Here is a 26,789-nt window from a genome sequence, read left to right as displayed (position 1 = left end):
TTGTTTAGTAAATCATTAGATTTTTAGTCTTATTTAACGCTTGAAGTTTAGTGTTTCAAAAGCCTCTATTGTATCTATACTAACACTAAAACATGAGTGATTATCGGCATTACAATGCCATAATAAGGTGTACTACATCTAGATCTTTTATTATAAATCATTAGATTTTAGTCTTATATAACACTGTTGATGGCCAGTGTTTCAACTGCCTTCTATTGTATATAGTTCTAAAGACTCCAATTATGAAATCTCTAATGAAAATTAAATAAAACTACAGCACACATTAGCGTTTATTACCAACATTACAATACCATAATAAGGCGTATTACAACAGATAGCATTATATTCGGCAATTCATTACCAACAAAAACATTCCGCTCGTGATTAATACGTATTTAATAACGCCCACATTGCGATCTTAGAAAAAAAATGTCTACCTTTCAATACGTCTAGACATCTGTGGTAATCTCAGTAGTAATATGAAACCTGGTACATTTAAACAATGAGTACTACCCACATACATACATACATTTTCGCGTCTTGCCGCTCGCTTATGCAAATAAAAAGGTATCTTAACCGCGGGTGTCTTTCAATGGTTTTTTATTTGGTACATCCATCAGGATGTACCGAATTGAAATGTGATTTACACTTAATGTTTCGGTGTGGCCATATTCAACATCCAATGGTAGATTATCCTGTATGCTTATATATACTTTTAAAAATTCAATTTAGAGCATTTTGTTAAACATAAAGTATCAGTTAAACTTGCTAGACTAAAGTACCTATAGAAAAAAATCATAATTTCGTGCCATTTTGGGGACGATCAATAAAACAATTAGGTACCTACCTACCTAATTTATAAGCCATCCCCTTGTATTAAATTCTTTAAGACGGTATTTATCAAAAATAATTATTTATAGTCGTATTACTTATTACTTCAAAATTTTTCTTTTGAAGAAGTTAACCTATATTAAAATATTTTGATTAGTCGAATGAATACATGTATAATCTTTATGATTATAATTTACATCAGCATAATATATTGATACAATTAGCATTTTTCCTATTTTGGCCTATAATAATAATCTGGGTGGGCAGAAGCGATTTTTCATATCATATTACATGTCCAAAAGTACAATCTTAATTTACGATAGCTCATTCTGTTAAGCTTTTGTTTGTTGCTCTATGAATAATAAATGTTTATTGTTATTATTGGCGCCATAAATTATTTAATTTTATCACGTTAAACTAGAACAACTTTTTATTTTACAATATATTGTCATAGTATTAAAACTTATGTATTTAATCTGATTTTTTTTAAGTGAAACTTCTTTAGGCGCGTTGATAGTAAAATCTCAAGGGAGCGTCATGGCAATACAGTCACGTCATGGAGTAAGGCGACGATTTTGGTATCTTTGAATATTACAAAGAAGTTTCACGTTTGTGCTCGGCACACACGCACTTTTTTGTAAATTTCGGTTATTAGTAAAAAAAAGTACACATCACACAACCAAATTCGCGATAACAAAAATCTTAATCAAACTAAACGAGTACAAGTAAACCTTAAAAACGTTAACACATGAACCCTTCAAACCGTTGAAATACCACCCAGTACTGTAAGCAGGATAATGAAACGTCTCGAATCGGAAACCAACCATGAAGACGGTTCACATTTTATGTCCTCATTGAGCTGAGGTCGGTAAGCCTCTAGACCCACAATGTCATTGCTGGGGACTTGACACTTAAACTCGAAAGCAACTGTACATACTAGTGATTCAACTTCGTGCATTCAAATAGAAATTACTTTGTAATAAACCTATTTGTCGGTATGGTATTCAATTTATTTGTTGTTAATTTTTTTGCAGTTTGAAGATTCCGTTGTACTCTTTAATACACTTAAATTTGGCAAATTACCTACGCGTACACTATAACTGTGCTATAACATTATTAGAAACACACTACAAAAAATGTACTAACCACACATTAGGTACTCTTAAGATTTGTACATATTTTCAAGATGTTCGAATGTTTACTTTTTAAACGTTCATATAACTTTAATATATTCTTTGAACTACACTAACAAATAAGACTATCACCAAACCCTTTTGTGATCAACAATATGTAGGTATCACTTCGTTATATATGGGCAGCGCATTTCGATTAACATCAGGCAATGAGTTAGCTCATTCGCCTTGCGCTAAAAAACAAAAAGGTACTCACGTGTATACAGTTAGTAGCATCCAGCACTGGAGTCGCGCGCTGGGAAGCCACGTTACGTAGCGACCAGACAGCGCGCAGTCGATACCAAATACAATACAAAGCATACCACTCCGAGGTGGCACTAATGTAATGGTAACTATCCCTAGCTATTGACTAGCACTGCTTCCTCGATCCCCGTCCCTACTTATCCAGGCAGCGGCTGTCGTTCGCCGAACTAACGTACACGCACTCCGATACTCTCTTTTCACCACACCCCAGCATCTTTATTCTATCCAACTGTATATTAATGCGAGAAATTACATTTAATATCTTGTCACCCTGCTGTCCGTTATCACTGTTCCCATGTTGCACCTGAAACAAAAAACACCGAGTCAATACGCGTCGATTTAAATTACACTCGATGGAAACTTAACAAACCCGTCTAAGTGAGAATTTTAAGGGCAAAGTCATAAATAAATCACACCTTTGCGCAAACCCAGACCCTATTGTTTAAACGCTACCATACAAACAAAAACTTTTATTTTTCTCGCAAGCCTAACAGAAAAAAGCGAACGGTCGAGAATTGTGTAATATCACAACAGAAAAGTCATTAAACAATGCCTCTGCCAGGAATTGAGGTGTTTATTATATCAGTCCACGTTCCGAGTCATTCTGCAAAAAGTAGAAAGTCAGGTAAAGTCGGTGGATGCTTTTTTTGCATTACCGGGAACTTATTATGCGGGATTTATGTCACTTTTTGTAGCGTCCGAGCTAATTATTGTTATCTGCTTTTTGCTTGACCAAAGCGTTTTCTATGGGCAATAATGGCTCACTAATTCTCATGACACCTTCGGAGTCGAAGCGTCAATCGGTTTAGACGTTTGAATACTATTGTGTCGGCGCACAAAGCCACCCGCAACTCCTACCGTGCTTAAACGTTTTATTATTCGCATTGTCAGTGTCTCATTGAGTGCGCAGCTTCCACGCTGAAACACAACAACGCCTAACACCAATTAACGACTCAATTCTCTCAATAAGATTACCATATCGCTGACTCGGCCAATCTCCCCTAATGGCACGAGGGTTCGCAAATTAAATTCCTCGATGCGTATCGGCCTGTGGTCGGGCAAAAAAATAACAATAAAATATCGAATTTAGAACGGCAATCTGGACGCGGTGCTTATTATTTTAGCCAACAAAGTAGAAAACCATTTACAATAAATCATTTTGAATGCTTTCTCGGTTCCCATGCGAGCGGGCGACGCAAAGGGTGATTTCTGTCTGAGCATACATAAATAAAGGTAAAGGTTCTGTGCAGATCTCAGGTACATTTGTAAGTACACGGAGATAACGTCGCTGGAAGCCTGCGACGATACACGCGAACATAAAACACATTGACAAGCGATAAACGAGAACTCTATTGATTTGTACTCGATTTTATTTCGGTCAAAATAAACGTCGAAAGCAAATAGTCTATGGTATGCCTAATTGCTAATTTATGTATGAAGGCTAACGGCCAAACGTCATTCGACTTTCTTGTTTATTTTGTTTAGATTAGACAAATGAAATATTAAAGTACACGTTGGGAAAAGTTTACATAATTTGGCAATAACGTGTCAAAGTTTATTTCGTTATAAATAACATATTATTGTGTGTTTAAACAACAAAAAAAATAAATTCTGAATTTGAACTAAAACTTGTACGAAAGTTAATAAAATCCACATTTCAAGAAACAATATACATATATGTAAATTTAAATCACCAACTACAACTTAATCGAATTCCAACGTACAAAACAACTAGTCGCTTCTAGATGTTTCTATAGAATTATTTGCAGAAGCGGAGACCACACGGGGGACCGTAGAATGTGGAGTGTTTGACGAACGATTAGGCGCGTAGCGGTCTACGAGTCGCTGTATAATTGTTTTCGAATGCCCAGTTGCTTGGATTTTACTGCATATGCCAATTGAAAGCAAGCTCTTGTTTTACTTTCTTTTAGCTGGCAATGTGATTTGAAAATCGTGTGTTATTTTTGCATAAACAGAGACCTATAATTATTATTCAACTAACTGTTAGTAAGATTTGATGAAGTTGGAATAGTATTAGCTCCTCGTAACTGATTAAAATAAATAAGTTAAACGCACATTTTTGAAGGTCATACTTAAGTTTGCTACGAAGTTATATAATATTTCATATCCTATATTTTAATTTTTACTTGTTTCTTGCAATGTGCAAAACCCTATCACTTAAAATAGTATTTTACCGCCAAATTTCCTTGATTATAAAAATATTTAGTCTTCTTGTTTTAGAGAGCAAAATCGCTATCGAAGGTAGCGCAATAAGTTTTACATCTATGACGTAATGTTGAAACTTACATAATTTCTACACTACAGTATTTGTCGCAATGCGGTCGCTTATCCTACATTAATATGATACTTTTAAATTTAGTAAATCATTAAATTATTAAATGTATAATACATAATGATATAGATATTATAAGAGAGAGACAGTTTAAATCAAACCATACTGAAAATATATAGACTAACTAGCTGTTCGCCCCGGCTAGCTTCTGGGTTGTTTTTATTTTTTGTAGCGAAAGCGGGAAGAAAGCAATAATTCAAATCGATTTATTCATTCTTCTTTATAACTTGTATAACTGGCACGACTTTTATATTATATACTCGTATAGAATATAGATAAAATTCTTAGGATTCCTTTAAATAAAAAACGAACAATGAAGAAGCATGTGAATGTAAATAATGCTCACTACAAAGCCTTCACGTTATAGTTCCGAAGGATAATTAAGTTGTCTGTTTCCTGGTAATATCCTGTACCCGTCTACTCGTAATAGGCTTTGATACTAGGTCTTACCTAGATACAAGTTATTCACCAACATACCTATGGAATGCCTTGGATTATGTGCATAGTAACAGTGCATAACTCTATGGTAATTAGCTGTAACTGATACAATTCTAATAGTAATTAGATTTTTTTATTAAATTATTGTTTACTGTTTGTTTGATTTAAATTCACACTCGAATCTCCATTAACGTTGTCATATTGTGAGATTTTTTTTGAACTCAAAAACTACCGACCAATTACGAATCCATTATAAATAGAAAACTGTAGTAATCCTGAACGACATAAGCTATATTTTAGCTTAGCATATATTATTATTTTAGCATAGCTTTATTTTTGTTTTAACCAAGTAGTGGGAAAAACTTTTCCTTATTATTATATGTATTAATTACACATTACTATCTCTAAACGCTCCAAAAACTAAATAAATTAATTTGCGTGTACATTAATATAAAACAACATAATTAATTGCAAGCTTGCAACCTTACACATTTACAAGGCTCCCGCATAACATAATTCATGGACGAACAAGACTAAGCTGAGTCAATCGGATCGCGACAATATAATCTGCCTAGCCAAGTGATGTGATAATAGGATTAGATCTATAGAATATATCAAATTATATGCAAATATAGTTATTGAGATAGAATTGAGGTCATGATGTTCATAAATTATACATGTGTGTATTTCCGGTGTTTTTTTATTATTTTGAATTTTTTGTACTGGTTTCTACGAGTTTGTTAATATTATATTTTTTTTTTAATTGGTAATAGGGAAGCGCTTGACCACAATCTCTCCTGATGTTAAGCTGAGATGTGGTATAAGATGGAACGCGCTTCCCTAGAAGGTACCTGTTCATGGAAATAAAAAAGAACGTATAATTGTCCAACATCATATTGTATAGCGTGACCGTTAAACGGTCTAAAATAATAAACGTTTTGCTTTTCAGTCTTTTCAGTATTAATTGATATGCGAATTGATTGTCTAAATTTCATGGAGACGACAATTTTCGAATACAACTTTATTTTAAAAATACTCCACTATTTTAAAATACCATGAACATTTTATCTACCAAATTATATATTCATCCCTATTAATCGACTCAACTAAAAGGCTTACTTATAGAAAATGTACCGTATCAATGAAGAAGCTTTTTAAAAAGCACATCAATAACCTTTATAAATGGCCGTTAAAAATGCCATTTTGCCCCACATTTATAACTCATAATGGAGCAATTACTACCAAACTATTAAGATAAGGATAGTCAGCAAACCCGATACTCAACTACCTTATTTCTATTAAAATAAACGACAAGTCTTTAATTAAACTAGGAACACCCATGCAGAGTATCATAGTTATTAAGGTTATTAATGACATAATTTTATGCGTTTTTTTTACGACTGAACAAGTTCAATTTTCAGTAATAAAGAGTATTTTTTTTAATCTATATGTTATTTCAATTAATATGCAGAGATTTATCAAATTATTCAAATGAATGAAAATTTAAATACTTCTTGATATCATTTTAACAAAAGTAAACTGTGAAAATCAAAGTCAATTAAAAATTACAGTTTATATACAATATGTCTCATATATAAGCAAAAGATGTGATGATTATGTTTGCCCGCAACAAAATAAAAAAGTTTTTTTAACCCACATTCATAAATTCACTGATTAAAACAATCAGAACTCTCATCATACTGAAACTCCAAAATGCCTATTCAATAGATATAAAACAACACCTCTACTAAAACATACCTAATTTATAGAACTATATGTACGTTATGTTCATCAAATTGTTTCCAATAAAAATAATGCAATATTTATTCAGTACTTCAACGTTAAACGTGTGTTAAAATAGCGTGCGAAACTTTTAACTACTTGACCTAGAGCCATTAATCAAAGAGAATTCCTAAGCGCATGAATTCGTTTGAAAACTACAATAATTTCAATTACGATCACGAAGGTCATGTTGACTTTATAGGCGTATATTACTGATTTATTAGCTTATTTTTATATAGACTTAACTACAGCTTTAGTAAGAGAACTATGTGTGATATAAAGTCTATATCTAAGAAAGAATAATACAGAAGCTTGACCGCTTTCTTGGTTAAGTGGTTAGGGCAATAGCCTTTCAAATGTGCCGTGGGTTGTTAAGTATCAAAAAATAGCAAAATACATGGAGCTTAACATTTGCCAAAAAATAGACTATCAGTGAAAGACGAGTGAAGGGGTCTAGGACCTCCCCTCGCCACTTGGTGGTCTACCATATCAAAAGACTTGGAGAGAGCCCAATTGAATAAACAGACAACCCAGGATAGACCATTCTGGCGCATGAGAACGAGAAGAGCCGACCCCAAATAAAGGGACAAGGAAGAAGGAGAAGACTATCAGTGAAAGACATATGAAAGAGCCACAAAAACGTTTAATGAGAAGTCTAAAATTTAAATATTTCACCTCTTGATTGATCCTTGGATACCTAATACATATTTAGTACTATTTAATGATGAATAGTATACATGAAGTAGTTATAATCATAAAAGAACAAGAGGTATAAAGTTAGAAATCTAACTGCAACATTAGACTGTAATGTCTCACATGTTGTAGTGAAGAGAGAAATTAATATGTGAAAACCACAGATGTAAAGAGACTAGATAGTTTATCAAAGCTTGTGCTGTAAAATAAATTGAACGCACAACTTATACATGAATAAATAAAGTAAAAGTTTTTCTGCAACAATTAAAACATGAATGATTAAAATAAAACACAAGTTTTACAAGCTCTATATAGAGTGAAGGGTTAAGCCTAGTTTCAGTATTATCTTTAGGACAAATAAATCTACGTAGGTGATATTGAACATTAAAATAAACCTTAATTAGTGATACATAACAGTTTTTAAATATTTTAAATAAAACATAATCAAATCGATATATACCTCGATTCAAATAACATAGTATATTATAGAATGAAATGAAAGTTAGTCTCATCTAGTATAACATAATTCTGTGGAGAAAACCAATCGTCTACCAACAGTCAAGAGCGTTTTATTGAAATTGCATATACTTATGACCTGACGATGTCGACAACTAGCTGCAAAATTGTCTAACTACAACACAATATGATTTAAATCAACGCTTGTGTATTAAGGCTATAGATCAATTTAAAAGATACATAATAAGATAATAACTGTAGCACTAGCTAGAGATTTTGAAAGTTTAGGATATTATTTCTGTTTGTGGAAAAAAATGTCTCAATATGAAAATTTCGGTCAAAAATATTTGATAGTTAAAAAAAAAAAACATTTTTACGATAAACTCTTTCAAGCAAAAATGGTATGAACATTTTCGGATTGCAAAAAATATTTTACATATTTTGAGTATTTTTTCTTGCTCCCATTAATTAATGTTCACAATAAAAACCATTAATAAAAACAGAAATATATGACATAACATCCATATGATGTAATATAAATAATAATAATGTGTCATAACTAACCACATCATAATTTTAACCGCTAGTTCAATAGCGGGATGATTGTAATGAACCGCATAATCTTCGGAGAGTCATTTCAAGAATTTTCAGTATAATAAAAATAGGAAAAAGCCGATGAAAAAAATGAAGCTATAGATAAATGAAATAATTTAACATACAAAAACAACACCATTAATAATCGAATAGCATATTTGCTAAATCACGACTCATTAATAATTTACGACTTATTAGAAAAAATAGACCAAATACGAAACGTAAATCGCTCCGTAGGTAATTCTATAAAGTCCATTTATATAAGCACATACGTTCGATGTTAAGTCCGCAACGAATAAAAGATAAAACAGTTATAGTGACATATACGAGTGGGAATGTTTATTTTATGGCCAGGTACAAACTTTTAAAAGTTTCAAACATTGTTTGAAAGAATACGTAACGGAGTCGGCGACGCGGCGACTGTCCCGAAGTTGTTTGAGTCAATAACACCATTCCATGGAATATATGGGGGTGTTATTTTAAATTCCATTTTAGAGTAGCGAACCTGAATTTATTGATGCTAATAATTTTTCCCATTCGGATATATTATGGCTCGGAATTGGAGTCGAATGTGATATTGGCATTTTTGCTGACGTTTCGTGTTGACAAAACTTGTTTTGGAGGAACTGTAATGGATTTATTTACTTGTGGATAAATTTTACTTATTTAATTTGACCATCCTGTATTATAAGGAATAACGGCACGAACTGTCAACAGAGCTTTATAGAGCGACTTTCCGCGTGACGCCCATGATCTTTGACTAGTTAGATTCGTAATTCTTTTTCCAAAAATGTATTTAATTTTACAATTTCTATAATATAAAAAGTAATATCAGACATACATAACGAGTTTAATTTATAATAAAACTTTCTTTAAATAAATGCTGATTATGAAGATTTGAAAAAACTCTTCAGCGAGTTGCCTTTTTTTTTTTTTAGTGGGGAAATCTTGCATAGATACCCACGGCCTCCAGGGAAGAGGCCGTGGGATATGTCGGATTCCTACCGACCAAAACCCCACTGTGTTCCGTCAAGCCGCATCAGCGACAGGGCCACGGGTATGTGTAGAATTCATCCGTGACTTCAGCGAGTTGCCTAACCAAATGCTAAATTAAATCTTTTGCGTAACGTAGAGCCTTATCATCCCCTTAGCCACTAAACGAAGAGTATACAAATGTAGAAGGAAGTTCTTAGGTGGAATCTAATGACATTATTAACATATGTATTGGTAAATTTGCTGCATAGTATCTTTCAATAACTCAAACCGGTTCTATTATTACAACTTTTATATCCATTGCAATACGAATATAGAAAAGTTGGCAAGCTCCTCGTATCTCAGTCTGAGTCCCTAACATAATCTAATTTCCGATAATGTCTTCGACTCTTAGGATTTATACTGTATTTATTAAAAGGGAACAATCTACAATCCTGTTTCGGAACAGTTTTTCATATATATATAATAATAACTTCGTAACTTCTTAAGAAATAGAAGAGGAATTTCTTGTAAGAAATTTGTGTAGCGTTGAATAATAATGTAATGAACTTTTCAAATATCCTTTTCAGGGTCAACATTGCATGAAATACTGAACTCGCAATAGAAACGCATAGAATATTCCTAAGTTTATTTTTCCTTCTCTCAAAATAATAAAGTATAAATGGCTACCTTTAAAACCTTACAGGACTTTATATTTTGTATTATTTTATGATCCAAGCAGCCACAGCTTTTTATGACTTAAAGCATATTTAAAAAATAGGGTTATCATTATCACCCTATTTTGTACCAATAGCAAGGACATTAGCTTCCCTTCAGTGTCTTGTTACTTCGAGTCATGTTTCATTAAAGTTATATAAAAATTAAACTCTACACTCATTTATTGGCTAATAATTTAAAGCTGCGGCCAAAATCTTTTAATTAGAAATAAAATAGTTCTTATAATATTTGCACTGGGCTATTTTTAAATATTTATAATGCTGTTAATTATTTCATTACTTATATAAAAACAATTTTTTAATAGAGATTTACGAAAGCTCTACTTTGGGCTAAGTTAAATAATTGCGTTTCAAATAATTATTAAATAATATAGTTATGGTAATCTTAATTCGTAGGTGTCCCAAAAATACTTTCAGAGGAATTTATAAGATTTTAAATGGATAAAGTGGAAGGACAATGTTAATTTAGTTTTCCTTTCAATATTTTAAATCGCATGATGTGTGAAATTTTATACTGTAATATGAATAAAAGAAAGTTGTGTTAGTAAGTTCCACTACTTATAACACAAGAACGGCTGATTTCGTTTGTTCGATTTGTATTTGCTTGGATAAGGAAAATAACGTAAAATAATTGTAAAATTTTCTAAAACAAAATTACATCAGGGCGGAACTGGGCCGAGCATCTAGTATGATTTAATACATATAAGTCTCACAGTGATAATTCCATTTTAATTACTAATTTAATTTAATTCTTAACGAGAACTTTTAAAACTTTACAATTTTTTTTTTACTAATTTGGATTTAAAAATACGTATCTACCTTTTTTGTCTATGCCTGTATGAATAAAAATTCATATTTCGATTTTACAGTGATATTTTCGATTATTCATATTTTTATCGTATAATTTAGATTTTCTTATTTTATTAAAACAGCTGGCGTAGCATTAAATATATACGTATATAATGATTACTTTATTTGTTATAACAACGAGTTTGAATTTACAAAATGAAAGTTACCTAATGTTCTTTTTCGTTAATTTACAACAGAATTTTCATATTTTCGTTTCCCTTATGTAGGTATATAAGTTAAATAGGCTTAACACTTCTGAACGTTCTTAAATTATTTATCCATCACACAACATCATTTTTTATTATAAAAAATATGATTATATCTACGTCTAAGTCAGGTCCTATTTAATTTTTTTGATTCATATGTAATCGAATAACTATATTTAAATGAAAAATTACTTTTGTTGTTTTAAGATAGAGTTATTACAGATTAATAAAATATTGTTCGATATTATTCAATAAAAAGCCTGTCAGCTTTTTCAAGCGATGCCAATAACGCATAGTCTGTTAAGAAATTAATCAAGAACGCCTACCGCTCACCGCATGAATATTTTCCTACGTTACCCGTTAATATCATGATAGAATTTGTCGTAAGAAAATTAATCGAATACTGATCGATATTATTCAACCACTGAGAATGCAGACATTAAAAAACTTAACTATAAAATGCCTTAATATTAATTTAGTAGACTATAAGACACAATAGCAAAATAGATTAAAATGCATTAAAATAAATTTTTAAATGTCATAAATATAATAAATTATTAATTTAAAAAAAAATCAATGCAAACCAATAACCAACCAAAAAATTCCGGAGCAAAAAAAATCCAAAAAGTAAATGAGCACAAAATAAATACACTTCACATGAACATGTTCGCACACTGCACATAAACGAAATAAAAATGTTTAAAAGCTATATGCAAAACGCACTTATACACCAGCACTCAATTTACCAAAATTCGCCAACGCCAAATTTTTGTGTCCCCTAAAAAAAGTTCAAATGTCAAAATCGAATTCGTTTTTTAAAATTCGCGCCGCGATTTCGCGCGTTCCCGAATACGAGCGGGAAATTTCGGCTAGGTTGGGGAAGATGTGCGCATAGCTGTGGCTTAGATGAGACTGTGGCGTGGTATGTACCGCCGTCGTTCTGTACGGCAGCAGTCGACTTTCGCCCCGACCGGTCGCCCGATGCCTCTAACAACCAGTGACGCATCCAGGAACAAACCTAACTCCATTTTTACATATTTCTTGTTATTGGCACATTTTACCACAAAAGTTTACAGATTTATATATTGTAGAGCATTTACATTTGTGTTTTAATTTTATAAATAAGAAAGTGGATAAGGGTTGAACGCGTAGCACTATAACCGTTGAATTTTAAGCGTATTAACGCGTAGTGAAAATTGATATGTAGTTTGATTATGTAAATTTATAAATTACTGTCTAAAATAAATTGTATCCTTAAAATTTGCTGAATCACGTAGCAAATTGATTTTAGCAAATAGGTAAAAAATCTATTTCATGAATAAGGTAAACGTATCTTTCTTTGAAACGTTAACATTATTCGTATAATGGATAAATCGTATTTTCCTGTTTGAGTCTTTAAATGGAAATAATGTCACATATTTGCTCTGAATTTGTGTCAATTAATTTAAATCCAATCTAATCAGAATAAATTGGTAATTCAATACACAAATTAGTCAATGAATCACATTCCGTGAAACATTAATATAACATCATGAATAACAAATCAAATTTAACTAAATATATTATTGTGGTTTATAATATTAAATGTAAGAATGAAATGTAATTTAATTAATTATAAATTTATAATGATATTTATTTACATAAAATATTATTCAATAATTATCGCCCGATCTACATTTCCAATCTTTGAAATACATTTTATTTTCCTAAAAAATAACGCTTTCAATATTCGCAGAATAAATTAACTCAAATATACAGGAACTGTGTTTCGATATTCAAAAACCACTAATAATTATTTATATACAGCTCTGAGATTATAAAAGATATTTTTTAAATATTAAAAATCAATTTCAATATAATCTATATGCAATCTCAGAAATCTAAGGTACACAGCCTTCCCAATACGACCAATTACTGCTGAAATGCTCACCAAAATAAAATAACTAAAATATATCAACACCTAAAGCTCCATACAGTTGAAGTTACCACAGTGTGCCACAGTCTAGCATTGTGTCCGGTATCAAAATAACCCAGTTAACAACAAGGACTACGGATGCTAGGCGCAGGATGCACTGCAACTTCGTTGAAGTGATATCAATGGCTTTAATGGTACTGTTGTGTGTTTATCTATGTTTTATAAACTTTGATATAAAGCTTTAGTTGAGCAAAAGTCATTGAAGGATAGGAATAATTATTATGCACCTGTAATGTGTATTTGGAAATTAGGCATTATCGACTCTACAAACTTTTGCTTTTTTTCTTGCGAAGTTAACAAATTAAATATTAACACATAATATTGTAATAACTCATAGCTACCAAAAATAAACCAAATCACGCACCTCATTAACTAAAAGTCTAATGAAGTAGACATAAAAATCTAAAATTAAGCGGGTCATAAATCATTTTCCCCGCTAATGTGCATTCCGATCTCACCTCCATCGACCGTTACATTAAACACTTCTGTATGAAACCTTACACCTTTATTAACAAATCTAAATCACGTCATATTATACAAATATTGCTGTAAACATTTCATTCTAATAAGTGTCTGCCGCCACTGATGAAAATGCATATGAATAATTTGTAAAATTTACGATTATCGCCGCGTGATATGACAACTTTGTATGAAATTTAGTGATATACCTATTATACGTAATTAAGGTATCGAATTATCGTTAAATGTTTCGTAATTCTATCTATTTCCGCTTACCGCGTTTCGCAAATGCAATAAAACTATTATGATCTGCGCGATATAAATGTCGTAACTCATTCTTATGAATATAAAGTGTATGTGTTTCTTTTGTTGACAAGAAAGCGTTAAGTAGAAATAAAATACCCGTATTTAAATGCGAATTGTTTATATTCCCTCGATTATCTTGTTATCGAACAATCTCGCGAACATCTCACTTGTAGGAGCAACTTTTGCTACCGACTCTAGTAATAAACAGAAATCCGATATCTTTGACTACGTTAGCCTTTTAACTACTTGCTGCTTGCAGGATAAAAATATCGTATGCTTTTACCTGTAGTGGCGCTAGATAAAACTATTTTTAGAAAACATATCCTGTTAGAATGTTTATTTGGTTCCAATTTTCGAATCTGTTTTAAATATAGTAGTTATGTTTTGTTGAACAAACTGTATGTTAATGCCATTATACGTATATAAATGAAGGGCTATCTTAATATTTTAACAAGAATGCATTGACAAAAGTTTGCATAAACTTTCGATGTCTTAAAGACTAATAAAGAATCGTATTACAAATGCAGGCACAGCTGCGGTATGCGAATTTTGAGGCCCTTTATTAAATTATTCATTTACCCTTCACGCCCTAAATCCGTCCGTTATGAATGAAAGGGTTGCGCCGCGTGCGCTCGATCCATCATAACGACGACGTAAAACAAATCGATTTCGGGAACCGTGTGATATGCGACCACTATTGTCGTTTTTTATTCGCCAAATTATACCTTATTAAAATCGCACGAAGCCGTAGAATTAAATGAGGGTACATGTGTTAATTTTCGCATGAGTTGCGTTATCATATTGTCGTGTGTAATTTCATATTTGTACCAGTCGATGTTTTTGGTAATCTGCGCATAAGTGAATTCCAGCGGGCCTGATTCAGTAATTCGAGAGCGAGGCGCTATCTTTGATCGTTTAATTGACGATGTGTAAGACAAGTTACACCTTGTACTACGCAGAATAAATTACTGGAAAATTTAAATTTGAGTAAGGACAACGTGTTTGTTTGCAAAATCAACATACATGAACGTACATTATACATCGATCGCTTTATTAATTTGGTTTATATAACTTAAATACATACTAGGAAAACTCAGTAACAAATTTAAAAATTTACTGCATATCTATCTTTATTCCTCACAGGAAGCACAATTCCTTTTACCTCACATATCGTTAATTGACATTGCCTTTTCAAACAGTAAACACAAATAAAGAAAATATTGAACCAGCACTTCCCCGAGTCGAACGTTAACGATCAAATTATAATGATCGATACGTCTGCGTGTGCGCCTGCGGTCACGGTTCTAACAAATTGGTGGTAACAAAAGACGGGTGATATCGGAAGTGATTCTGGTTTTACCCCACCTTAGTATTGATTCCTGGCTGTCACCGAAATGGGGTAGCTTTGAATACCATTGATTGATGCTCCATAGAATGCGCTTAATAAATCCTGTATTGTTATTTTGTGCAAAGGAATTTATAATTCTGACGTCGTATTTTGCACACAAAATGATAGTTTGTATAAAATTTTATTTTTGTCAAAATTAGAAGAAATTATTCAAAATGTTTATAATTAACAACATAAAAGAAAAACATACCATATTATACGATTATTTTAAAATGGAAGTTTGTAAGAGGTAATCTTGGCAGAACATAAAAGCTTCCACGTCGCTTCTTAGTACCTAAGTAGGTATACAAATTTTGTATTTAAATAAGACTGACAAATACCTATTATATTAAAATGTATTCAGTTAAAATTCTTATAAAGTTAATTTAGACTAGGGTGAAAAACGTTTAAAAAACAACCCTTTGGAAATACGATCGTAATCCGGGATTAACTATTTCTATTGTGCGAGTTATTCGCATCCGATAAGATAACTACAAGGGTCTATGTTTATTTAAATCTAATGCATATATTAAACCTTTATAAAAACGGTTTTTACTATTAACGCGAGCTTTACAATGCAAAAATCATCAAGCTAATCTAAGCCTTGCTGTAAGAAGATAAAGATGATTATTGCGTGCATAAGATAAGGATTGATAGACAATCTGGGTTGCCAAATGTAGTAGCTTCGTGAATCGTGATAGAGATGTTGGAGACAATGCAGGGCATGTGCCAAACCGGTTTCAATGAAGCCACTGGAAGCTACTATTGTTAACATTTTAATTGGTATGAACAAAGTGTATTAGGTCAGGGGAATTATCATTTAAAACGATATACATATCTACAGAATACTATTTATTTTATGTATGGAATTATTAGGTGTAAAACCAACATTTTCTTTTAATTTTAGTATGTAATGTAATTTTGAAATTAATCATTGAAATAAATTATTCGAATGCATGAAATTAAACCGAATTGAAATTAGATCCTAGTCTTAAAATAAATGGGATATAAATTATAAACGATGCTTATTATCACCCCTTGCTTGAGAGCAATATTATGAAAAAACTAAAATTAGATTTTTTTAATAATGACTCAACCTATGACTTTATGACAAAAGTACCATCTATGTGAAAACTATAAAAAAGACATACCTAAATAACATAATGTCAAAAGCTCTTTACTGCACCTTTTGTAGACCAAGAATAGTAGACTGCATTTTTAAATATTAGATTATTGTTTCTTTTTTATTATTTTTTATTCAATTAATGTCAGTAATCTCTTCAACTTTCGGACATTGATTTTCTTCAAATTATTTCAGATAAAAATACGAATTGCTCAATTACTCTCGCTATAAAATATTTACTTTAAAATATTACATTTAAGTAATTTTTACAGCTTAAAATGATAAAAAATATCCTTCGTGGATTAATTCGTGTTTAATCTCCGTTCGTGTCATAATATTGGAAATAACACTTGTGAAATATGTTGTTGTAACATGAAATATTTATTATTATCAGTGTTTCGAAACTTTGGATATTTAAATGTCTTGGTAACAAAGAATTTTAATTTTCTGTACATTGTGATTATCTGTATCCATGCACACTTGGTAAAGTATATGCTTTTGATAATAATTGTTCTTGCATTATAAATAAATATTTTATTCAAATTGATAACCCGGCGTCCTTGCAAGGGATTTAAATTTATTCTTATTTCTGAATTTTGGATTTATTTTTCTAGTAAATCTATACATATAATAAAATCGTAGGAAAGTCAAAACTGTACATTGAATATTTTTTTAAAAGAATACATAATCCATGATCTATAATCGATATAGAAGCCAAAAACATAGTTTTTAGAATTTTTGTCTGTTTGTCTGTTTGTCGGTTTGTCTGTTTGTCTGTTTGTCTGTATATTTGTCCGAGCTAATCTCGAAAAGTACTGCATAGATTGACTTCAAATTTTGCATGTATATTACTAACAGGTCGGGAAAGGCTATAGGCTACATATTATCATGCTATCACCTCCGGGGGAGGAGCTGTGAACCTTTATTTTTCTTACGTATTCCGTGTATTACACAGCGTACATTCTAAAGACTCATGTTTAAATGTTGTTTTTGGGTAAGCCACGCTATTTTCTAGCTTTACACTATAAAAACTACGTCATTTACGTAATTTTGGCAGAGAAACAGTTTAATGAATCTTAGTAGTATAAAGACAAATTTGAAACAGCGCCATCTATGAGACTTCATTAAAATCAAATCAATTTACATATTTAACGCTTCTTGCAAATTTATAATTTAAAATTAAATATTATGATGTTGGTGGGGTTTTTTATTTGTACTTATTTATTTAACTTTTTAACCCATGTCTTCCCAGAGTTCACTTCAGGTGCTTATATTTTATGTGAATATACTAAATAAAATTTTACAAGTGAGGGTAGATGTTTATTATTTGATGTCAAACAAGACACCATTAACCTCCATTAACAGTTAATATTGGTAATAGTAGATTGTGTTCATTGGTGACATTTTTAAAAATCCTTCTTGCGTTCCCACAAAAGGTAAGTTGAAGCTTTTATATTTATTCTTTATAATTATATAGTTAGACTCATGTTTTTAATTAGAATTGAAGTTATGACAAAATAAGAAAATGATGAAATTTTATTTTTATGTATAACTTTTACAAGACTATTAAACGCCCAAAGGTCACTTTAGTTCTTGATAGAATTTTATTTGTTAGTAGCTTTTTAATTAAATTAGGTAAAGTTATCTTTTGATTTTTTTTATTTACAGATTCAATGTTCATAAAAATTGACGATTTGCGTGAGGATGTAGTAGAAATTAGTATCCTTGCGCGTGGTCAATTGTTGACGGGTCCGTTCACACAGACAGGCTCGGAGAGCATCGGCGCGCATTTTTCTTTTCACACAGACCGGATCGTATACGCTTGGAGTTGGTCGGAGCGGAGCCGTCAACTATTTCACATAGACCAGCTGGAAGCTATCTGAAAGCGGATGCGAATGTAATCGGAGCTGAACGGCTGCGCGAACGAGAAAAAGTACGCGATCGGAGCCGGTCAGCTCCTCTTATTATTTCACACCAAGCGCGTTCAAGCATTCTTAATGTCAAAAGCAGTGCACACGCAAAAATAAACCTTAAGTTACAAATACTAAAAACTCTGTTTTCATCGTGATAAGAATCTGCTCTCCTCTCAGAGCCGGTCTGTGTGAACGGACCCTAAAGTTTATGTCCAACGTATGGTACAATCATTGGAAGAATCTTGGGTAATTTTATAGGATATTTTTCGGGAGTGAGAGAAGGGGCAGCCAACCACGTATCAGCGTGAGAATCTACCTACGTTTTAGTACCATAAAAAAATGTTATTTTGAAACGTAAATATTGCACTCACAACTACTTTACAAGTATGATTTTTATTCGTGCTTTAGGTACTGTTATCTGAGTGTTTTATTATCGTTATGGCTATCGCGGTACAGATCGTACTGGGATCAGAGTACATATTATTTATGAATTTAATATACGTACCATACCAAGTAAAATATTTACAATCATACCAAATGGATTAACACGGTATGTATAATAACATAAGGCGGTCTTATCCCTAGCTTACTAGCGATCTCTTCCAGACTGCCCAAGGTAAGAGATAAAGAATTATACTCATGATCCAGCAATTTTCAACCGAAAAAAAATTTTTCTGTAATTGGTACATAGGTAGTTGTTTCATTTATTTATTTTAAATACCTAATTTTACTTTTAATATTTGCCCATTTGCATTACATTCAGCGTCCATAAAACTTATAAAAATTTAATGTTTATTTCTGTCTATTAAAAAAGCTCCTCTTTAGATATAAATAACAAAAACAACTTTTTTATTAAAATTTAGTACCTTGGGAAGATATTATTATCTATGTGTTAATAGACCAATACATAAATGAAATTATGTTACGATTTTATACAATGAAAATATGTAAAAAAAATTAGCAGGTATTATTAAATTGATCCCGAACCCAAAAGTGTAGTTAATTTTTTTTTTGTCATTAAGTGTATATTAATTCATGTCAATTGTTTCATTAATAAAAAAAATTATGATCATTTAAATAATCACGGCGAACATTTGCTAAGGCATTCATATACAGGGTGGTAATCGTTAAGTGTGCACAGGCGATTATTTTTTGTAAGTATTACAGCTGATAACAAAAAACTTTAAACTGATATCGAAAGTACTTAACCTAATGAGTAAAATGGCCGTAATCATTTTTTTAAATAAATCGAAAAATATCTAAAAAAATTATCTTTAAACCCTCCCATACATTAAGTACATATGAAATATGAATATCCCATATACTACTATACATTTATTATGAAAGATTTTAGCTTTCTTTTTCTTTTTTTGGTTGTCTGCTTTAATTACTTCGCAAATTTGAAGTGGCATTTTCCACGCTTTTTCCGGATATTTTCCGAGAATTTTCCGGACATTTTCCGGGAATTTTCCAGGCATTTTCCACGCTTTTTCCGGACATTTTCACGCATTTTTTTAATATTTTCCGGGAATTTTCCGGACATCTCTCAGGCATTTTCCGGGCAATTTCCACGCTTTTTCCGGATATTTTCCAGACATTTCCCTGGCATTTTCCGGAGATTTTTCAGGCATTTTCCACGCTTTTCCCGAACATTTTCGCACATTTTCCGGATATTTTCCGGACATTTTCCGGGTATTTCCCGTACATTTTCACACATTTTCCGGGGGATTTTCCAGATATTTTACAGGTATTTTCCGGATATCCCCGGAGAATGCCCCGGATTTCCGGAAAGTAAGTAAGTTTTTTAGCTTAGATTAGTAATAAATTCTTTTAACAATTCTTTGAATTGTTTATGGTAGTACGTGTTTACTAAATAATTGTATGTAAAGTAGTAAATACTATGCAGTCGCTATTCCACGCGGACGAAGTCGCGGGCACAGCTAGTAATGTATAATATTGAAGTAAGGAAATATTTCTAAGATTAGTGAACTCATATCCGTCCTAAATCCGTAATGTGATTTATTGAAGTATACGTATAAGGGTCATTGTCAAATTTTGCGCAGGTTAACTTGTCCCTCAAAACTTTTTTACTTCTATACCATTAAAAAATTAACTGTCACTAAAAACTTACAGCAAATACAAACTTAATCGCATTAATAAACAGATATTAATATAAAAATAACTGCGTTAAAAACAACCGACTTCAAAAACGGAAAAGTAAGAAATAAAAAAGATTTGATATTATTAATTACTACATATTATTTTTATGTGCTATTTACTAAAAAGGTTTGATGTCGGTGCATGGGCTTAATACTAAGTGCTTAGTGTTTGGCACCGACTTCAAACCTATTTAATAAATAGCACATAAAAATAATATGTAGTAATTAATAATATCAAATCTTTTTTATTTCTTACTTTTCCGTTTTTGAAGTCGGTTGTTTTTAACGCAGTTATTTTTATTTAATACTTTTTAGTGTATTTTTCAACACGAATCAAACGAGCCCAAACTCGATAAAGTTGAGTCAATATATTACTGAGTTCCTATGGCCACCTTCCGATTCCATCATCAGATCAGCTCCATGTCATGATAATGTTTCATCGCTATCCAATTTACATTCGTATACAAAATTTCAGCTCAATCGGTTACCGGGAAGTGAATCAAAGTTACTTGCTACATTGAAATTAAGTCATCGAGTACAGACAAAAATGCTCATAAAATAAAAACTACTAAGCCTAGCCGAATAAAATTTTTATGGGACCAATTCGACACCATCCCGCATCGAACAAAAAAAGAATCACGTAAATCGGTTCAGAAACCTCGGAGTAATCGGTGTACATACATAAAAAAAAAAAAAAAAAAAAAATATACCGGCCGAATTGATAACCTCCTCCTTTTTTTTGAAGTCGGTTAAAAATAAAGACTTAGTTTTCATTTTTTATTTTATTTTTTAAAGTAACATTGTGGTTTTTTCTGGTAACAGAAGGGTTTTCCATACAAATTTGACCTGTCCCAAGTAGCACTTCGTTACAGAAAATATAAAATAACTACAATTTCCAATATACCAACCCACATCAATTAAAATATTAATATAAACAGAATATTGCGAATATTTCTAAAAGTACATTTTCAACCCGATCAGTGCTAAGATTTATTTTATAAAAAATATTTTAACTTTGTCCCACGTAGTGTTTGGAATCGTGTGCACTACTATGTTACTAAATAAATCATTACTCAAAATAGAGGTGGCGCTGTTTTCGACTTTCTATTAGCTTGAGCGAGGTTTCTGCAGCCATTGTGGTCGTTCGTTAGGTCTGGGGGTGGGGTACATTGAATCTCAGTCGACCGCGTGGCGCTGAACGTGCCGCGTGTTTTTATTCCGCATCAACATTGTTACCTACCTATTAAAGTAAGTAAAACCGTTTTTTTCTATTAACTTACGTTCACTTTGTTGTTTAAGGGGTAATTATGCTCAATTTGAAATAAAAAAATAACTAAATGCATTATTCTATGATTTATGTCTTTTAGAATGTAAAATTTACAACTCTGTTATCATCATTCTGATACTTAGCTCATGGTAACAGAGTTGAGTAAGCATGTATTCTGTAACTTTTGTTTGAAATTTTATATTTGTAATAATTTTTTTTCTTAAGAATCGGTTTCCCAAAGTAATTTTGAGTTGTTATATGTAAATAAATCATATTTAATTAAATGTAACTTTGAAGATATTGTTACAGGTTATTCTGCCGTTATTAACGCCCTTAAAATGCCTCTCACGCCAGCTGAGAAGCAAGCAAGTTAACAGAAACAGATCGAAGTTATTTACAGGTTATATAAAATTTAAGTAACAATTAGAAACAGTTAACAAGAGATAGGAGACGTATAAAAAACAATGCAACAGAGAAAAACGAAAGAAGTCTAAAAATAAGGACGGCAATCCAGAAAATCCAGTAAATGCTATTAAAAATGGCCATGAAAAAGTTAAGAATCTGAAGGAAAAGTATGCTATTGATAAAATATTCGACAAGAAGGCCGTTAAAATGTCTAGGCAGGAAATACAAATTATACAAGAGTGTCTTGCTGTGGATCAAAGTTTCATATGAAAAAAATCAGCCCACATGTAAGAAAAATGTTTTTAGAACCAAAATCAACCTTTTCGAACGTGACGACATATCAAAAGTATGCAATTTATTCACTTATAGTACAAAAAGAACAACTAAGTTACTGTGTTACAACTCTGTTACTTTCGTGTCCCGAAGATTAAAGAACTTAGTTACGAAATTTAGGAAAAGCTATTCAATATAATACTGCTAAATTACAATAGGTTAATTTGTCAGTTAATGAAGCGGTTATATGTTGTAATTAGCTGTTAATTTACAGATATTTCATGGAGTAGTGTAGAATTTAAGGTTTGTTATTATTCATAAAGTAACAGAGTTGACTAAAATTGTAAATAAATTACTGTTAAACTTAAAAAAAGCTTGTGCTTCTAATGGTGATTATAAGATATAAGACTGTAATTAATATAAAAGCCAAAATATGTGCGACTGGCTTATTTAATTTAATGATAAAAGGTAAAGTGTAATAATAACAGAGTTGTATTTTTTCTCCACCCTGACGCACTAAATCTGAAATAAATCTTAAATTATTAGCTAAACATCTCGGCCAACTTGAATTACAGATACTTCAGTTATTTTAACAGGCACGGGCATAAAGAAAAGTTCAATTTTAAAATATTTTCTTTTTCACATTTTTGAAATCTGCAGTTACGTTTACCTGCGCAAAATTTGACAATGACCCATAAAATAAATATTGTTGAACTAATATTTTATTTATGTCAATCGCGTTTTATTCATCGATGGAAATAAATTGCGATATAAAAAGGTGATTAATTACTTAATAAGTGACATAACCATACCAAAAAAAGAATCTATTTTTAGTAAATCAATAGATTTATAAGCAAAGGCAGAATCTAAATATTGTACAATCGACGCGCCGGACGCCAAAATTAGTATCTAATGTTTAATTAATCTCTTTGTGGTTAGCAAATAATAGTTACCAAATAGCAATATTTATTTAATAATTCCTTTACTAATCTATTTATCAAGTCTATTTTATACAGATAATATAAAGAATTACGAATAAGTAGATATACAAAGATACTTTTCCTAAAGATCTATATATGAATGAAAAATCTAATCATAAATTTAAAATTCAAGTAATAAAGTATAGGAAATGGAGTATTAGTTACCAGGTAATAAATTAAACATTTATGGCAATATTAAACAACAATAAAAACGCAATAAACGAGTGATCTTCAAATGCCATAAAATGTTTAGAAATCTCTCTCATGTTTTCTACTGAATTTATTAGAGATGAAAGCATGCCTTATCCCATACTTACACATCATCATTATGCAATCCAGTACCTAATTAAATCGAAGCAAATCAGTCGCAGAAACTAAAATTATATCCAGAATTTGACTAAATATAAAAGCATTTTTTTAAGGGCCGATTTTTCAATCCTTGGTTAAAATTTATCCGTCCAATAAAGTATTACACGAACATTTTAAAATGTCACCTGTAAACTGTCAAATACGGACAATTAGAATACATTTTTGAAATGGTAGTTTAATACGTTATTCGGTGAATAAGTTTTAACCAAGGATTGAAAAATCTGCTCTAAGTGAGCAATCGTACTGAAGCAGAGTTGAAAGAAACGACGAAAAACAATTATTATTTATTCTGAGTTATTGGATTCCATTGCATGCCTTTTTATGTCTTGCTTATAAAAAAATACACCGTTAAGTAAAAATATTCAGAGTCCCACTATTGATATACTAAGCGCGAAGAGACTTGTAGTTTTGCTGATCACGTAAAAAATACTTAAACTTTTGTTTAAATAGGTACGTCAAAAATTGTTTGCTAAATTTTTCCTGAAAATCCATGTTTTCTTCTTTATCTTCGCGCAGCCGGCATATACCGCTTGTCTAATGTGAGCATTCTCTCTATGAAAACATAATCTTAAACGATAGCTCACGTGCTGGTGGCAAAGTTGGGCGGCTTAAAATGGGTCTGGAATTTTATAAGTATTTTTTTTCGTACTCAGCGTATGCAAAACTATAACCTCCTTTGAGCTTAGTATACCAACAGTGGGACACCCTGTATAGTAAAAACTTTCATAGTATATTTTTTAAGGAAACAAAAGCACATCAAAGCCTACATTTTACAACATAGATTATCCGTTACAATTGCATCATCTCCCATGGTGTTAATATAGAAAGTACCTCACCAATAAAACAATATAAAATCGTATTGTCAATAATTTATTCAGAACAAGCTCCGAACGGATATCGTCTACGGAGAAAGGTATTTATTAAATTACAGGGAAACTATAAAGCAACAAAATTAATGAATTCAATATTTTCGTGTCTAATCAATAATATCACACCTCTACATTTTTAAATTGCTTTATTTAAAGCTAATCAGTATGACTTTCGAATAAATCCCGTAGCTCGCTTATGGCTTAACATTTATACGATTAGAATAACAGCTTTTTATTCAATTTGGTTCTACGTGAGAATTTAGGAAGTATGGTGATATAATAGAGCAAAGAATTTTTATATCAATGTTTTACTTTGATCATCCACTTCATATGTCACTAAAGTCTCAAAACACGTGCTTTCGTGATTAAACATACAAACATGAGCATATCTTCGTCAAAGATACAGAATACATTTTATCATCTTTATAATAATATATAAAAATTTGTATTTACTCTAGTTGCTAATCTCTTATGCTCTTACAAATAAAGTTGATAAAATCTGTACCTATTATAATCCATGAACATCGCTGTCCAGCTATTATTAAGAACTTAACAACAGTCTTCCTTGTCTCCTCAGCTATAAAAATTGTTGAACAACGGAGACATATAAAAATCAATAGTAGAAAAATACATGTGATTTCATATATCCATGTTGATTCCGAGCTTGTATAACCTCTATGGGAAGCCAGGTGGGCGTCGATAATCTCGTGATTACTACGTATTATCATCCCAACGTAACATATTTTTATAAAATACAATTCATACATAACTTTGTTCACACATTTGTTAGCTATTCAATGGTTATCTCGTGAATTATTCGTATAGATTTCAGACTAATCTCGTACTTATCCCGCCTGAGTTTATCTCCCATATTAATATAAAACTTGTGAAATTAACAATAATCCGTCGTAACATCAATCTTATCCAAATAAATATAAAATGAAAATTTGACGTATAAAAGTGTAATTTTATAGTGAGTATTAACTTCGAAGATATTACTTGAATGTTAAACTATTAATGTAAAAGTAGCGATAAAATCGTTCTATAAATTACGAATGATCGATGCCTCTAAAAATGTTTAAAGTGTAATTTATCACCTATAAAAATTTACCATTCAATTTACGTAACCATATTTTCAGTAAATAAACATGTGTAATTGAAGACATTTGTAGGTGTGTGACTTGCTTTCTATGGATATGGTTTTAGTGCTACAAATGATTTTGTAACATTAACATTAACCATTTAAGTTGTTTCGTTTGATTGCTCTAAAACTACGAATAAAATTTCAAAGAGGTCTCAAATATGACGTGTTTATTTCATTCCATTTATAGGTATAAGAAACTGAGTCAAGTCAAATACCAAGAAATCATTTATATAGAAAGAATTTCTCACCAAACATTTTGAAATAAAGTAATGTTATAGTGTGTAAAATTATCTTTATATAATGTAATAAAAATCACTACAGTTTTTCAATATTTAACTGGGTTTTGTGTATACAAACACTCGTTATCATAACATTTATTTTTAATGTTTTTACATCATTGCAATGTTTGTAGAACATGATACCACACTTGTTACATACTCAACTGATCTTGTCAAATACTTGTGATGGTTTATTGTTTAAAACTTCAATAAAATGTATATTTATGGGTCTATTTATCTTCCACAATAGAGATTTTCAAAATAACTTTTTAAAGGTTAATAACAAAAAGACGAAGGTTTCAAGGCGAGTGGATGCGCCGGCGCACCGAGTCATCGCTCCTTCAAGTGTTGACACTCGATTGTTTATTCTCCTCGACCAAGCCACATAACAGTTGCACAGACTAATTACATACAAATAAAACGTCTTTCAACCTGCCATCTCGAATACTTTAGTGTATATTTAACCTTATCAGGTATGAAGTGACCATGGCCTTCGATTCACTTTATTTACTGTCTTCAATGAAAAAACAGCATA

At 31.3% G+C, this 26,789-nt stretch overlaps 1 protein-coding gene and 1 long non-coding RNA gene across 3 annotated transcripts in view; one reads left to right on the top strand and one right to left on the bottom strand.

Annotated features, from left to right (window-relative positions):
• LOC123696789 overlaps positions 1–12,248 on the bottom strand; it is a 78,916-nt gene extending 66,668 nt beyond the window's left edge. The window contains exons 1-2 of one of the 2 annotated variants that reach the window (XM_045643156.1): positions 11,943–12,248; positions 2,221–2,571 (exon numbers count right to left, since the gene is read on the bottom strand). In XM_045643156.1, the coding sequence (XP_045499112.1) occupies positions 2,221–2,324 (104 nt within the window). In that variant the 5' untranslated portion in view covers positions 2,325–2,571; positions 11,943–12,248. The remainder of the gene's footprint in view (positions 1–2,220; positions 2,572–11,942) is intronic. The other variant, XM_045643157.1, reaches the window with a different exon arrangement.
• A 9,183-nt stretch (positions 12,249–21,431) lies between these two features.
• On the top strand, positions 21,432–23,099 carry LOC123696961. Its single transcript, XR_006752157.1, has 2 exons — positions 21,432–21,917; positions 22,246–23,099. It is a non-coding gene; the product is annotated as an uncharacterized LOC123696961 (long non-coding RNA).
• Positions 23,100–26,789: the final 3,690 nt, after the last annotated feature.

The sequence above is a fragment of the Colias croceus genome, chromosome 13 (genome assembly GCF_905220415.1).
Source record: "Colias croceus chromosome 13, ilColCroc2.1".
Classification (NCBI taxonomy): domain Eukaryota; kingdom Metazoa; phylum Arthropoda; class Insecta; order Lepidoptera; family Pieridae; genus Colias; species Colias croceus.
The sequence above is the reverse complement of the archived record's forward strand: the minus strand, read 5'-3'. Positions and strand labels throughout refer to the sequence as shown.